This window comes from Medicago truncatula, chromosome 6, assembly GCF_003473485.1.
Source record: "Medicago truncatula cultivar Jemalong A17 chromosome 6, MtrunA17r5.0-ANR, whole genome shotgun sequence".
Lineage (NCBI taxonomy): Eukaryota > Viridiplantae > Streptophyta > Magnoliopsida > Fabales > Fabaceae > Medicago > Medicago truncatula.
In genome coordinates, this window is record NC_053047.1 from 37,003,735 (window position 1) to 37,018,050 (window position 14,316).

Sequence of the window (14,316 nt, forward strand, 5' to 3'; positions counted from 1 at the left end):
TCAGAACAGAATCATTAAGCAATTACTAAAAGTAAGATTTGTAAACATCTAAAAAAGATGAAAATAAATGGGAGTGCATGAAATGATCTTCTGAACTATCGACAAGAACAGTCTAAAATGTCAACCATCAATCATCCAAATAGAATACAAAACCGAGAATCTAAAATCTATAATGATGATACATAGATAAACACTTACAAGTAAGCTACTTGGCCTTCTTAAGAAACCTAGCTGTTCTAAACTCAGCATCATCCCTGATAAAACTCCACCAAACGTAAGTTAAAGGAATAGTTGTGGCATGCCAAATTGCATGTGCATCGAGAAATCCTTCATAAGGAGGGAAATCATATATTTCTAGTAGCATTGCGAGGCCACCAGAAATAACAACCAGCCATAACTTCCATCGTGAAGGATGGCGACTAACACCTGCCCAAACTGCCCAAATGGTAAGTTGTGCCACGGCCATCACTACACAAACTATCATATTCCATCCTGTACAATTCGAATAAATGCCGTCAAAATCATCACAGAAGGATTAAATAAATAGAACTAAATAGATACTCCTGTTTTCTTTTAATTGACGCATCTGTGAAAGAATTTTATTTCTGGTTATTTGTTGTTTTCAATGTTCTATGCGACATTAACTATTATTTTTTCAATAATACCTTTAACTATTTACTGCAAAGAGAGAACTTGGTAGACTAAGACAATAAATAGTTAAGGGTGTTATTAGAAAAAAGATAAATAATTTCATCAAAATTAACAGTTTATTGGTTTTCTTGGTATATGTAAATACCTGAAAGAGACAACTAAAAAGAAATGGATTGGAGGGAGTAAATCATAAAAATACATCAAAGGTCTTGTTAATAATCGTGACAGAAGCACAAACCACAGATGTTAATGGCATAGATAACAAACAGGATTACATAGATTCCTACATTCGATTCTCAGCCTCAACATGTTAGAATAATTAATCAAGTACTTAGTGGAGATATTGAAAAGTTGTGACTATTTAGTTTCAACTCCACTAGCCATTGTATTGATTGTATTGATTAATCTTCCTTATTAATTAGGGGTTAACTAGGAGACTCTTACCTATATAAATGTACACTCTCACCACATAATATGATATAATAAACATATTTTCAGTTCTAATATGGTATCAGAGCTTCTTGATCCAGAGCCATGTCTACGTCTTCTCCCTCTGATGCGCAACGCGTAACTGCTGCAGCATCCAAAACCTTCAAACAAGTAGTTTCTGTTAAGCTTGATGATACGAACTACCTTCAATGGAAGCAACAAGTCGAAGGTGTTCTTCGCGGAACGAAGATGGTGAAATTTGTGATTTCACCTGATATTCCACCGGTTTTTCTCACAGATGCAGCGCGCGAAGCTGGAACGGAGAATCCTGCTTACACTGAATGGGAAGAACAAGATTCATTGCTCTGCACCTGGATTCTTTCAACGATTTCGCCTTCGCTACTTTCGCGATTCGTTCTCCTTCGCCACTCATGGCAGGTTTGGGATGAGATCCATAGTTACTGCTTCACGCAGATGAAGACGCGTTCGCGTCAACTTCGATCTGAACTTAGATCCATTACGAAAGGTTCACGCACTGTCGCTGAATTCATTGCTCGAATTCGCGCAATTTCAGAGTCTCTTGCTTCAATTGGAGATCCGGTCTCTCACAGGGACCTAATTGAAGTTGTTCTTGAAGCACTTCCTGAAGAGTTTGACCCTATTGTTGCTAGTGTGAATGCAAAATCTGAGGTTGTTTCTTTAGATGAACTTGAATCTCAGCTTCTCACACAAGAATCTAGAAAGGAGAAGTTCAAGAAAGCTGCTATCAGTGAACCTGTTTCAGTTAATCTCACTGAAACTGCAAATTCAGAATCCCAATCTCATGGTCCTAATTCTCAAAACCACAATTATACTGATGGCACCGGAAACAATCAGTTTCCTAACTCTAACTCTAATTTTGGAGGAAGAAATGGCCAGTTCAGAGGACGTGGTGGCCGTTTTGGTGGTAGATTCAGAGGACGTGGTGGCCGTTTCGGTGGAAGATCCAATGTTCAATGCCAAATATGTTCAAAAACTGGTCATGATGCAAGCTATTGTCACTACCGTTTCTTTGCCCCACAAAATGATTACTACAGTCCCTATGGCTCACCAGGAGGCTATGGTGCACCTCCAAATGTATGGATGCAGAACATGTCACGTCCTCAACATTCTGGACAGTTTCTTAGGCCTCCCACACAGGCTGCGAATCAGAGAGGTCAAGCTCCCCAGGCCTTCTTAACTGGCTCAGATCCATACAATTCATTCAACAATGCCTGGTACCCTGACTCAGGTGCTACTCATCATGTCACCCCTGATGCATCCAACCTCATGGATTCCACGTCTCTTTCAGGTTCTGATCAGGTCCATATTGGAAATGGACAAGGTTTGGCTATTACCTCTGTTGGTTCCTTACAATTTACTTCTCCTTTACATCCTCAAACTACTCTAAAACTAAATAATCTCCTTCTTGTTCCCTCTATAACCAAAAATCTTGTTAGTGTGAGTCAATTTGCTAAAGATAACAATGTTTACTTTGAGTTTCATCCTAATCATTGTTTTGTCAAATCTCAGGATTCTTCTAAGGTGCTTTTAAGAGGTATTCTAGGACATGATGGTCTCTATCAATTTGAGCACACCAAATCATTCAAGACCACTGCTCCTGTCTCTCAAAATTCTAGTGTCAACACTGTTTGCAATAAAGTTCCAGCACAAACTGATAATTCTGCCTCTTTTCATTTAAGTCCCTCAACTGATTTCAATTTCAATAATTTTCAATGCAATAATGTTGAACATTTACCTAGTAGTTCAACATCTAGTTCTACTCAGTCTTTTCCTTCCATGTATGGTATCTGGCATAGCAGACTTGGACATCCTCATCATGAGGTGCTCCAAAGTATTATCAAACTTTGTAATATAAAATTACCAAATAAAAGCTTGTCAGATTTCTGTACTGCTTGTTGTCATGGTAAGGTTCATAGACTGCCTTCTTTTGCATCTCAAATGACATATACTAAACCTCTTGAATTAATTTTCTGTGATCTTTGGGGACCTGCACCAGTTGAATCCTCTTGTGGATATACCTATTTTCTTACTTGTGTGGATGCTTATTCTAGATACACATGGATATATCCTCTGAAACTCAAATCTCACACACTTTCTACATTTCAGAATTTTAAAACCATGATTGAATTGCAGTTAAATCACAAAATTACTTCTGTCCAAACTGATGGAGGTGGTGAGTTTTTACCTTTCACAAAATATCTCAATAGCCTTGGCATCACTCACAGATTCACTTGTCCACACACTCACCATCAAAATGGCTCAGTTGAAAGGAAACATAGACATATTGTTGAAACTGGTCTCACTCTTTTATCTCATGCACAAATGCCATTAAAGTTTTGGGACCATGCCTTTTTAACTGCAACTTACCTTATCAACAGGTTACCTACACCAGTTTTAGCAAATAAATCACCCTTTTTCTTACTTCACCTTCAATTTCCAGACTATAAATTCCTTAAAAGCTTTGGTTGTGCATGTTTTCCCTTTTTGAGACCCTATAACTCTCATAAGTTTGATTTTTATTCAAAGGAGTGTGTTTTCTTGGGATATTCCAACAGTCACAAAGGATATAAATGTTTAGATGCTTCAGGTAGAATTTTTATATCCAAAGATGTTGTGTTTAATGAGGTAAAATTTCCTTATCTTGACTTGTTTCCATCTCAGAAAGTGTGTTCTGTTTTACCAGATGGTCCCACTTTATCCACTTTTCTTCCCACTCCTGTCTCAACAACCTTTACTGTAAACTCACATACTCCCCAAAATTCTCATTCTGAGTCTGGTCCTCACATTGTTAACTCACCTACTCCCCAAACTTCTCATTCCGAGTTTGTTCCTACTACTCCCATATCAAACACCCCTCAGACTCCATCTATTAGTTCTCATCACTCCGAGTCCTCACACAGAAATAATGTGGTCCTAAATCCCACACCCATCACCATTCTATCTCCCTCTGCATCTCAAAATTCCTCACCTGAGTCATCTGCTAGTGTTACTAGCTTTCAATCTACTAATTCTGAGTCTCCTCCTCCTGTTCCTCACAGAATTCATCCTCAAAACTGTCACACAATGAGAACCAGAGGTAAACATGGAATTGTGCAGCCCAGAATTAACCCTACACTCCTTTTGACTCATGTTGAGCCCACTACTTACAAAACTGCTCTTCAGGATCCTAAGTGGCATTTAGCAATGCAAGAAGAATATAATGCTTTACTTCATAATCAGACATGGTCTCTAGTATCTCTTCCTGCAAACAAGACTGGCCATTGGATGTAAATGGGTATTTAGGGTAAAAGAAAATCCAGATGGCACTGTAAACAAGTACAAGGCACGTTTAGTGGCTAAGGGTTTTCATCAACAAGCAGGTTTTGACTACAATGAGACTTTTTCCCCTGTAGTCAAACCTGTTACAGTGAGGACAGTTCTGACACTTGCAGTTACTTATAACTGGACTCTTCAGCAGTTGGATGTGAACAATGCATTCCTAAATGGAGTGCTAACTGAGGAAGTCTACATGGTGCAGCCTCCTGGCTTTGAATCTTCTGACAAGAACCTTGTATGCAAACTACACAAGGCTCTCTATGGGTTAAAACAGGCTCCCAGAGCATGGTTTGAGAGATTGAAATCATCTTTACTTAGCTTTGGGTTCAAGTCAAGCAGATGTGATCCTTCTTTGTTTACTTTGCACACTCAAGCTCACTGCATTTTTATATTGGTTTATGTTGATGATATTATCATCACTGGAAACTCAAAACTGGCTATTCAGAATCTAGTTCATCAGCTCAATTCTGAGTTCTCCCTTAAAGATTTGGGTATACTAGATTATTTTCTCGGCATAGAGGTGCATCACTCACCATCTGGCTCTTTACTTCTTTCTCAAACCAAATATATCAAGGACCTTCTTCAGAAAGCTAACATGATTAATGCTAATAGCATGCCTTCACCAATGGCATCTAGTACAAAATTGTCTAAATTTGGTTCAAGTACAGTCTCAGATCCTACATTTTTCAGGTCAATTGTTGGTGCATTGCAATATGCAACCATAACAAGACCTGAAATATCCTACTCTGTGAACAAAGTTTGCCAGTTTTTATCAAATCCCCTTGAAGATCACTGGAAGGCAGTCAAGAGGATACTTAGATATCTGCAGGGTACTTTACACCATGGGTTAATGCTTACACCTGCCAGCTCTACTGAACCTATTGCAATCACCGGATTTTGTGATGCTGACTGGGCTTCAGATCCTGATGACAGAAGAAGCACATCAGGAGCCTGCATATTTCTGGGCCCCAATCTAGTTTCCTGGTGGGCAAGGAAACAGACCCTTGTAGCTAGATCTAGTGCAGAGGCTGAATATAGAAGCCTTGCACAAGCTTCGGCTGAGATTATTTGGATCCAATCTCTTCTCAATGAATTGCAAATTAAGAGTAAAATTCCTCATGTCTATTGTGATAATCTCAGTGCAGTTTCTCTTGCTCACAACCCAGTCCTGCACTCAAGAACCAAGCACATGGAATTGGATATTTTCTTTGTGAGAGAAAAGGTTATAAGGAAGGAACTGAATGTCTCGCATGTGCCTGCTCAAGACCAGTGGGCAGATGTCTTAACTAAGCCTCTGTCCACTGCCAGATTCCTTTATCTTAGAGACAAACTGAGGGTTTGTGACACCCTCCGTTTGAAGGGGGACTGTTAGAATAATTAATCAAGTACTTAGTGGAGATATTGAAAAGTTGTGACTATTTAGTTTCAACTCCACTAGCCATTGTATTGATTGTATTGATTAATCTTCCTTATTAATTAGGGGTTAACTAGGAGACTCTTACCTATATAAATGTACACTCTCACCACATAATATGATATAATAAACATATTTTCAGTTCTAATACAACAATCACAATATAATTATAAAGATTATATGAAAGGACATACCATAATCTAGTTTGTAGAAGTTGAGGTACATTACATGGGTGATCACAAAAGCAATCAACGGAGCAGAAACCATAACTCTGGTAGCCTCATCCCTAATATTGAAGGATCGTAAGATGGCTAAAATGAGGGAGTATCCAAGGAGAATCACTGCAGATGAGTAGTCTAGTTTCTCCGTTACATCGACGTCTCTGCATTACAATATGCCAAAAAAAAAAGAGAAAATTTAAGCTTAATATGTTGCTATATTCAACAGGTAATATTAATGACACATGTTTCACTCTTTCTCACAGTTTAGATTGTTGAATTTTAAAAAAAGAGATCATTTGAACACACTGGGAGCATTACCATAGTTGGGAACACTGTCAGCATTAGCTTCAAATAAATTTAACCATATATAGGAACCATTCATAAATTTTAATGTGCTAAATAAGGAACTAAAAACTAACATAAGAAATAGTTTCTGCATTAATACTTCATATAAACATACACTGTGATCCAATTTGAATGACATCATTTGACTACAAACTTCCATATAGGAACTAAAAAGTATCACCTCAACAATAAACAACATAGACGTGTCCATTGACAATATCTAAAATCAATCAGTGTCTTAGAATAACTGTTAGGTATCCGGTGGTATTGATAGGGTAACTGCTAATGCAGTCAGTTATTTTAATATATAGTTATTTAGGAGCAGTTAGCATTTTGTATAATATGCAGTATTTGTGTTGATTAGGAGCAGTTAGGCAGTTTATGTAGTAATTTGTATTGATTAGGAGCGGTTATAGGCAGTTTATGCCCTTAGTTGTATAAATAAGGCCATTTGACCACAACAGTAGGGGGGATTTTTCAGAATTATTCAATTAGGAACCTTATTGGTTTTGGGCAGAGAGAGAGATGTCTCTTCTCTGAGGAGCTTTTGCTTTGGGATTACAGAGGGATAATCTTCGGTAATATTTTCTATTCAATCTATAATACTATTTATTTTGTTTCTCTTTAATTCGGGCTCCTATCAATAAGCAAATCAAAATGACATGCTAAACACAAATATATTTAGAATGAACAAAATACTGAAAATATATGCATACGTAACTTACCTACTGTGGAAAACAGCACTCCAGAGCCAAGAGTTGAGTGAAAAGAACGCGTAGATATGCCACAAACTAGCATACTCATAATATGCCTTTTTCCCATCTTTTAAAGGCAGTTTATAATATAAAACAATGAAAAAGGAGACCCAACCATGAAAATGCATCGCAAGATTGAGAGCTGAGAAAGCCACAGAGGCAGGCTCCTAAATAAAAGGATACAACAAATCAGTTCTATAAGTTTAAACAAAAGGCTTTGTAGTCACTAAACCAGAATAGTCAAATAGCACCTATAGCTCAACAGTGTAGCGGAGTTTGAACAAACTGGTATTGTTTTGTGCTATACGATTTAGTGGAAATTATTCCAAATAGCGGCAATATCAGTACTATAATGCTGTAGCATAACAAAAATTGAACAGCACTGCATAGCTTCTATGGACACATAACAAACACAAATGAAAACATAAGGTGCATGGCTACAAACCTGCATCCCATAAATACGCTTGAATGGCCATTTACCATGATACTTGACAGGGTCATGGTTAAGTAATTCCTTTTCTTTCTCTCTATCAAGCATGCAGTAGTATCGACAGTCACTTAGACAATCCCATTTTTTCCATTGTAGATATAGTGGTTCTTGAATGTACCATGGACGACCAACAAGTTCTCCATCTGACGAAAAACTACATTGTGGAAAGCATTTTGGGCCAACACATCCAGTTTCCTCGCATTGTCTTATACAACTCCTGATATCCAAAGCAAACAAGGAATAAACAAAAAGTGGGGAAATCCAAAAAAAAATCTTACTGAAATCATAAAGGAAGCAGTGAGTAAGAAAATTTGTACATAACAATGCTTTCTTTTGTTCTAGAATAAAAAAAACACAAAAAAGGAACAAAAGGTAACAAGTAATGCACCACTTCGAAAGACATCATCTATGTAGTGACAAGGCCTTGTTGTTATTATGATGTTGCTATGAACTTATGATAATAAGCCCATAGTGAATGTATATTGAAGGAGGCATCACAATTGTGAATTGTGTGTATGCTTATAGACTAATTAACATATCCAGATAATACACATTACTAGTAGTGGTATAGTACTGCATTATCAGGATCAATCAATTAAATATACCATTTTGGCAAGAGTGAACAGTCATTTTGACCCTTAAATCACTACCATTCAAATTACAAATATATCTAGTGTATCTTGTGTTCGTAATTTGATGGACCAAACTGACTACTGAAATACGCATTCCATGACCAAAGTAACTAACAAAAAAAAACACATTCAAGAACCATGTTGACTAACAAGAGACACATTCGGGGACTTTTTTTAATTGGGATAATTTAGGGACTATAGTGATAGCGCTTGACACGTTGAAGGACTGAAATGACAGTTTTTTCATTGTGGTAATCAGATCAGCAGGCATCAGCATTTGGTTCCTGGAAGTGTAACCAGCTGTCGAATTGGTCTTTTTTTTTTTTTGGTACAACGAATTGGTCTTTAAATGTATCAAAATTGCAAACACATCCACTAGTGTCTCTTTTATTAGTCATTTTGGTACTCAAATCTGTTTTAGGTAGTCAATTTACCCCAAGAATGTGTTTTTCGTTGGTCAATCTATAAAATTACTAACAAAAAAGACTTAAGGGATGTGTTTGCAATTTCGATACATATAGGGACTATAGTGAAAGCATGTCTCATACATCTAGGGAGAAAAATGATGCTTTGCACAATAAAATTGATAAAAGCTCAAAGAAATTATAAGTTAAATAGGAACCACAAATTCTGCAAAAGACCGTATACTAAAGGCCAAGATTGTCAAATCGCAAATCACAATCTTAAAACTTTATTATAAGTGGCTTGTTATAAGAGCTTACTAAATTAAATACAAATATAAGTGCTTATGCTATAATAATTATTGAAAAATAAACTTTATTTTATCTTTTTTTATAGGAATGTTGTATATATGAACACGTATATGATAAGTGCTTATGATGTAAGAGCATAATAAAGTTGTTTGTCCAAACAGAGCCTAACTCTACTATAATGGGTACTACTATTTCCTTCCAAGTTCAAAACTTGTACTGTAAACGATGACAATTCAATCCCATGAGAGCTATTTAGCTAAATGGGTGTTCTAAATAACAAAATGGGACATTTGAAATTGATGGAAAACTAAAATTAACTACCACATTGATTAAAAAATTGAAACAAAAAATGAAGAAAAAGGCAGTGTGAATGAGAAAGAGGAAGAAACCTAATGAACTCCCATAAGATGAAACGAAGTTCAATAGTATCACATTCAAGTGTCCCATTCATGGATTGACTTATTCGAGCTTATCTATTGGAATACATTTTGTGATACTATTTGGGACAGCTTATAAAAACAGCTTATGACATTTTCCATAAGCTTTTTCAGTTTATTTTCATAGAAATAGCTTTTTCAATAGAAAAAAAGTTAATTTAATTTTATCTTTTTCAATAGAAATAGCTTACGTAAGCTTATACATAAGCTTTTATCAAGAGGAGGAGCACACCGTAAGGTCTCAAGCCAACACCACGAGGCCAATTCAAGTGGGGTAAGTTTTTTTAGCTTATTTTCTCAATTTCTCCAAAATTGTTTACGAAAACAACTTATAGCACATACAAAAACAACTTCAATAGTGACATAAGCTTTTATCAAGATAAGCACTCATGCTATAAGTTGTGTATCCAAACAAAGCCAAAGATGTTAAACTTTTTTTGTTTGTACATTTATCTCTTAGTGTAACTACAAACATTAATCCCTCAAGTCAGTCAAAACTCTTTCTTCAATAGATTTAACACCGTTGTATTTACTCGAACTCAGTATGTTAGTTAAATTGGAAGAGATCTCTTCTCGGCGACTAGAATCTTAAAACCTATGATTATGAATTCTACGAAGTCGAAAAATTCTGACATCAGAATCTAAAAACCTTCGATTATAAAACAAAAATGAAGGTGGAATAGAAAAAGAATGAAAAGTGAAAGATTACCTGTAAAGAGGATGAGCATCACCTTTACTAGCATCAACTACGATAACACTCAAACAAGAAAGCACTAAAAAAAAAGAAAAAACGAATATATCCATCAAGAAGAAGAGGTTGTTGATGTGTTCAGTGAAACGATGGTTTTGTAAATAGATACGGCGTAAAGAGCATTGTGACGATCTTCAAGGAGAAGGAAAGATTGTTGCTGTGTAAAATGGAGAAGATGGGGAGGAGTTAGGTGGAAGATTCGTGAACCCAACCGGACGGTTCATTCGTGAACCACACGGTCTACTCCTGTCATTTTTGTATCAACGGTTTACTCCTATTTTGTTTGAGACTATTTTTTTTTGGAAAATATGATTGTAATCTTTTTCGGAAATGAAAAATTATTTTTCTTAAAGGAAAATATTAACGACTATCTTCGAGATACTTTTTTAAGTTTTTTTATTAGTAAATTTTTATAAATATTTGTGTAACATTTGACTTTTTAATAAAAATATTTTTTAAATTTGAAATTCTTAAAGAGTACTCCAGAGACACTTGTTAACAAGAATTTTTCTTAAAGGATTTTGCACAAGTTAAAAATAATAAATGTATATTAGAGAGAAATAGGTAGTTAAATTTAATATTTAAATCTTTCAAAAAATTAATATTTAATAGGTTTTGTTAACGAGTGGTCGATCAAAGCACATTGGTTAAGGAATCATTTAAAAATTGTTTTGAAAATATAAATCTTTACTTTTTTTTTTGTCTAATAATCTGGTAGTTGAAACTCACGTTTTAAATGTAGAGAAGTGGGGTGTCCGAAGTTCAAACTGCGCCTCTGCATTTGTTATGCATTATTCCTACCAACTAAGTTAAACTCACGGGAACATAAAACCTTATTTTTGTCTTAACAATAATTACACCACTTATTGTTAAACTCGCCGGTTTTCAGAGACTAAAGGAATTTGTGCAACAAAAGTATGACAAACCGATATGCATGTACCATTTCGTGGTCCACAACATATCAAGAGAATTACGTGACTGGTTAAAAATAACTCGGAATATTGTACCAGAAACAAAAAGTAAGGATGTATATATACAATACAAGTATCTCATCTCATACTCTACAAAGCTTGGTATACTATATCCTTTTTTCAGTCAGTGAAATCACATTGTGCCAGTCAGTGTTTTCGTGATTAAAGCACAACAACATCATTCTTGAGAAGAACAAGAGATTTGTGAAATCAATAACCGATACTTATGCCACTGAACCTGAATAAGTTCCATCAAGAATTGACAACCTCTGTGTATGCAGACAAGTGAGGTCTAAATCCTTCAAGATATCTCTGAAAAAAAATAAATCTATTCTTCAGGCTCCTCCTACCAGAATGACAAGATTAGTTAGTTACTCGGTTTAACAAACAAAATCAACAAGAAATAATGTACATCGTACTAATTAGATTCATCGCAGTGTATTAATCTGAACAAAACACAAACGTCGTAATTAGGATGAAGATATAATTTCCCAATATATCATTGGTTGAAGACCTAACCACTAGTGTGACTATTGTATAACAGTTAAATGGATGGTCAAGAAAATAAAATAAATTGAAAATCTACACCCTTAACAATTAGAATTATTTGTTCATATAGTTAAGAAGAGGTTGCACTTTATAACATTGCATCCATCAAAAAGCCAGACAAATAATATTTAAACTATCAACTGGACTTATACTTGGCGCAAAAACTATAGGCAAGAGGTTAATGAAACACATTAACATCCTACATTACAGGAAGAAAAGTTAAAATGAATGATATATATACCTTCTTCAACATCCCAAGTGAACACGATGTAAATGTGTTATCATTGTATGCAGGAATACTACAATTATATGGTGAAGTCTCATGATTGGTAGAGTTCATTACATCCCCGATTTTCCACAAAAGAATCAATTCCTGAGACCAATAACTCAGAGTTGTGTTTTTAAAGAGTGAACTCAATATTAGCATCATTCTCTGGGTTGGTGAATCGAATATCATTCATGTTACTTTTCTCTTTCAATACATGGATTCCACATTCTGGAATGGGAATCCAAAGTCAACCTCTGCATGGTTCCACTTATTTTCTAAAAGTGCTTTGTCCATATCATCATTGAATTTTTCAGTTTGCATATGAAAAAGATGTAAATGATACGTTTCCCGCAGTGACATAGGTAGAATCTCACCACATTTATAGACAAATGTATATCCATTGATGACCACTCTTGTAGGTTGATGATTATCATCTAGCCATGACTATGGAGAAACAACACAAAGAACTATGGCAGGAAACTTGTTACGGAACCAGAATGAAATTGACAATCCTGCCAAGCCTTGGTGGTCGAATCACTCTGGAATCTTTGCTCATGGCAAACGGAACCGAGTGTTTCCTGCCTCATGCAATTCCTATTACTCAAACAATTAACGTTTGTTTAACCATATCAAGAAGAATAACGATTATCATATCAAATACATTAACAATAAAAACAAAATAAATCATTACCTGACTTAGTAATTTGCTTTTGCATGACGAAGACAGCGATTTGCAGTTAAAAGCAGATAATGATTTTAAGCATGGTGGAATCCCTTTAATTTCCTGAAGTTCCTTACAATTATCCAAGACAGGCCTCCATAAAAAATGACATTTTTCGAAAGATTTAGGAAGAAACGTGAATTGACTTTCATTTAGGTGTAATTCTTTCACATTAGCAAACAACATGAGACCTATTGACAAGTACTCATCTGGAACTTTTCAATTTCTAAGACAAATATATTCTACGTGTAAAGATTGGATCGGGATCACTTTTTGTTCAGCCTGGATGGTACATTCCACCAGTTTTGACATCGCATAATTACTAGTTGGTAAGGAAACAAATCCACAGTTACATGGATATATTTTAGGCAGAGTAAGATTTTGAAATGGAAACGGCAATTCTTTTATGGGAGTATATTCCAAGTTAAGGTTTGTTACATTTCTCATCTCTCCCAATATTTCTGGAAAACTCTCCAGACTTAGACAATATGAAAGATCAAACAATTTCAACGAAGTCAACCAGCTGAGCGGTGGAATACTCCTAATCATGACACAATGTTTAATACTCAAGAATTCAAGTTTATCCAACAACCCATCCACAACATCTGGAAAGCCATCAAGATTATAACAATATGAAAGGTCAAGTTCTTCTAGCGAATCCAACTTGAGAGGTGGAATACTTATGAGATTGTGAGTTTGTGACAACTTTCAACAAGCAGGGTTTTGAGATTTCCAAGAAACCCATCCAACACAAGTGGAAAATTCTCGAGACTAAAACATTGCGAAAGATCGAATTTTTCTAAAGAAGTCAACTTAAGAGGTGGAATACTCCTTAGATTTAAGCATCTTCTAACACTCATTGTTTTAAGTTTATCCGCCAACCCATCCACCACTGGTGGAAAACTCTCAAGACATGAACACTCTGAAAGATCAAGTTCTTCTAGAGAAGCCAAGTTGAGAGGTGGAATACTCCTGAGCTTGATGCAACACATAACTCTTAAGGTTTTAAGTCTACCTAGCAACCCAATGGAGTCATGGACTGTGATTAAATTCACACAACCTTGAAAGGAAAATTCTTCTAAATTTACGAGACCAGATACGTCAGGTATCTGTGTTAAAAGCCCATGGTGATCAAAATTCAAAACCCTCATATATTTGAACTTCTGCAGAAATAAAAAGATAGGAACCAACAAAGAATTAAGAAATAAATGAAAGTGGATTTACTAATATACGATGGGAACCCTCATAATCAAATAAAAGATAGGAACCCTCATAATCAAATAACAGATAAGCAGGAATAGCATAATCCAATCTCATGTAATGAATCAAAAATAGATAAATTCCACACATACATCATCACCACAATCCAAGTCTCATCGACATATATTCAACGAACACATCATCATTAATAACCATCATTCACAATTCCACCAATTTCATAAGTTCATCAATTCACATAGTTACTCATGACATGATACAATAATCCATCAAACACAAACATCACCATTAATCACTTACAACCACACGTACATCAAGTAATTTCACAACTAGGACTCATGTCACCTCATGATATGATCCTAGACACGACACCTATATGCATGCGGTACCGGTC

General features: G+C 35.6%; 1 protein-coding gene and 1 long non-coding RNA gene across 2 annotated transcripts; both read right to left on the reverse strand.

Moving 5' to 3' along the window:
• LOC11417291 (post-GPI attachment to proteins factor 3) lies at positions 1–10,439 on the reverse strand. The gene is made up of 5 exons (XM_024785921.2): positions 10,154–10,439; positions 7,618–7,879; positions 7,143–7,339; positions 6,046–6,233; positions 1–492 (listed from the first exon to the last, which is right to left on the reverse strand). The coding sequence occupies exons 1-5, from the start codon at positions 10,246–10,248 to the stop codon at positions 206–208; spliced, it is 1,029 nt and encodes a 342-aa protein (XP_024641689.1). The 5' UTR covers positions 10,249–10,439; the 3' UTR covers positions 1–205.
• A 735-nt stretch (positions 10,440–11,174) lies between these two features.
• On the reverse strand, positions 11,175–13,919 carry LOC112422639 (uncharacterized). Its single transcript, XR_003013133.2, has 3 exons — positions 12,675–13,919; positions 11,957–12,577; positions 11,175–11,512 (listed from the first exon to the last, which is right to left on the reverse strand). It is a non-coding gene; the product is annotated as an uncharacterized lncRNA (long non-coding RNA).
• Positions 13,920–14,316: the final 397 nt, after the last annotated feature.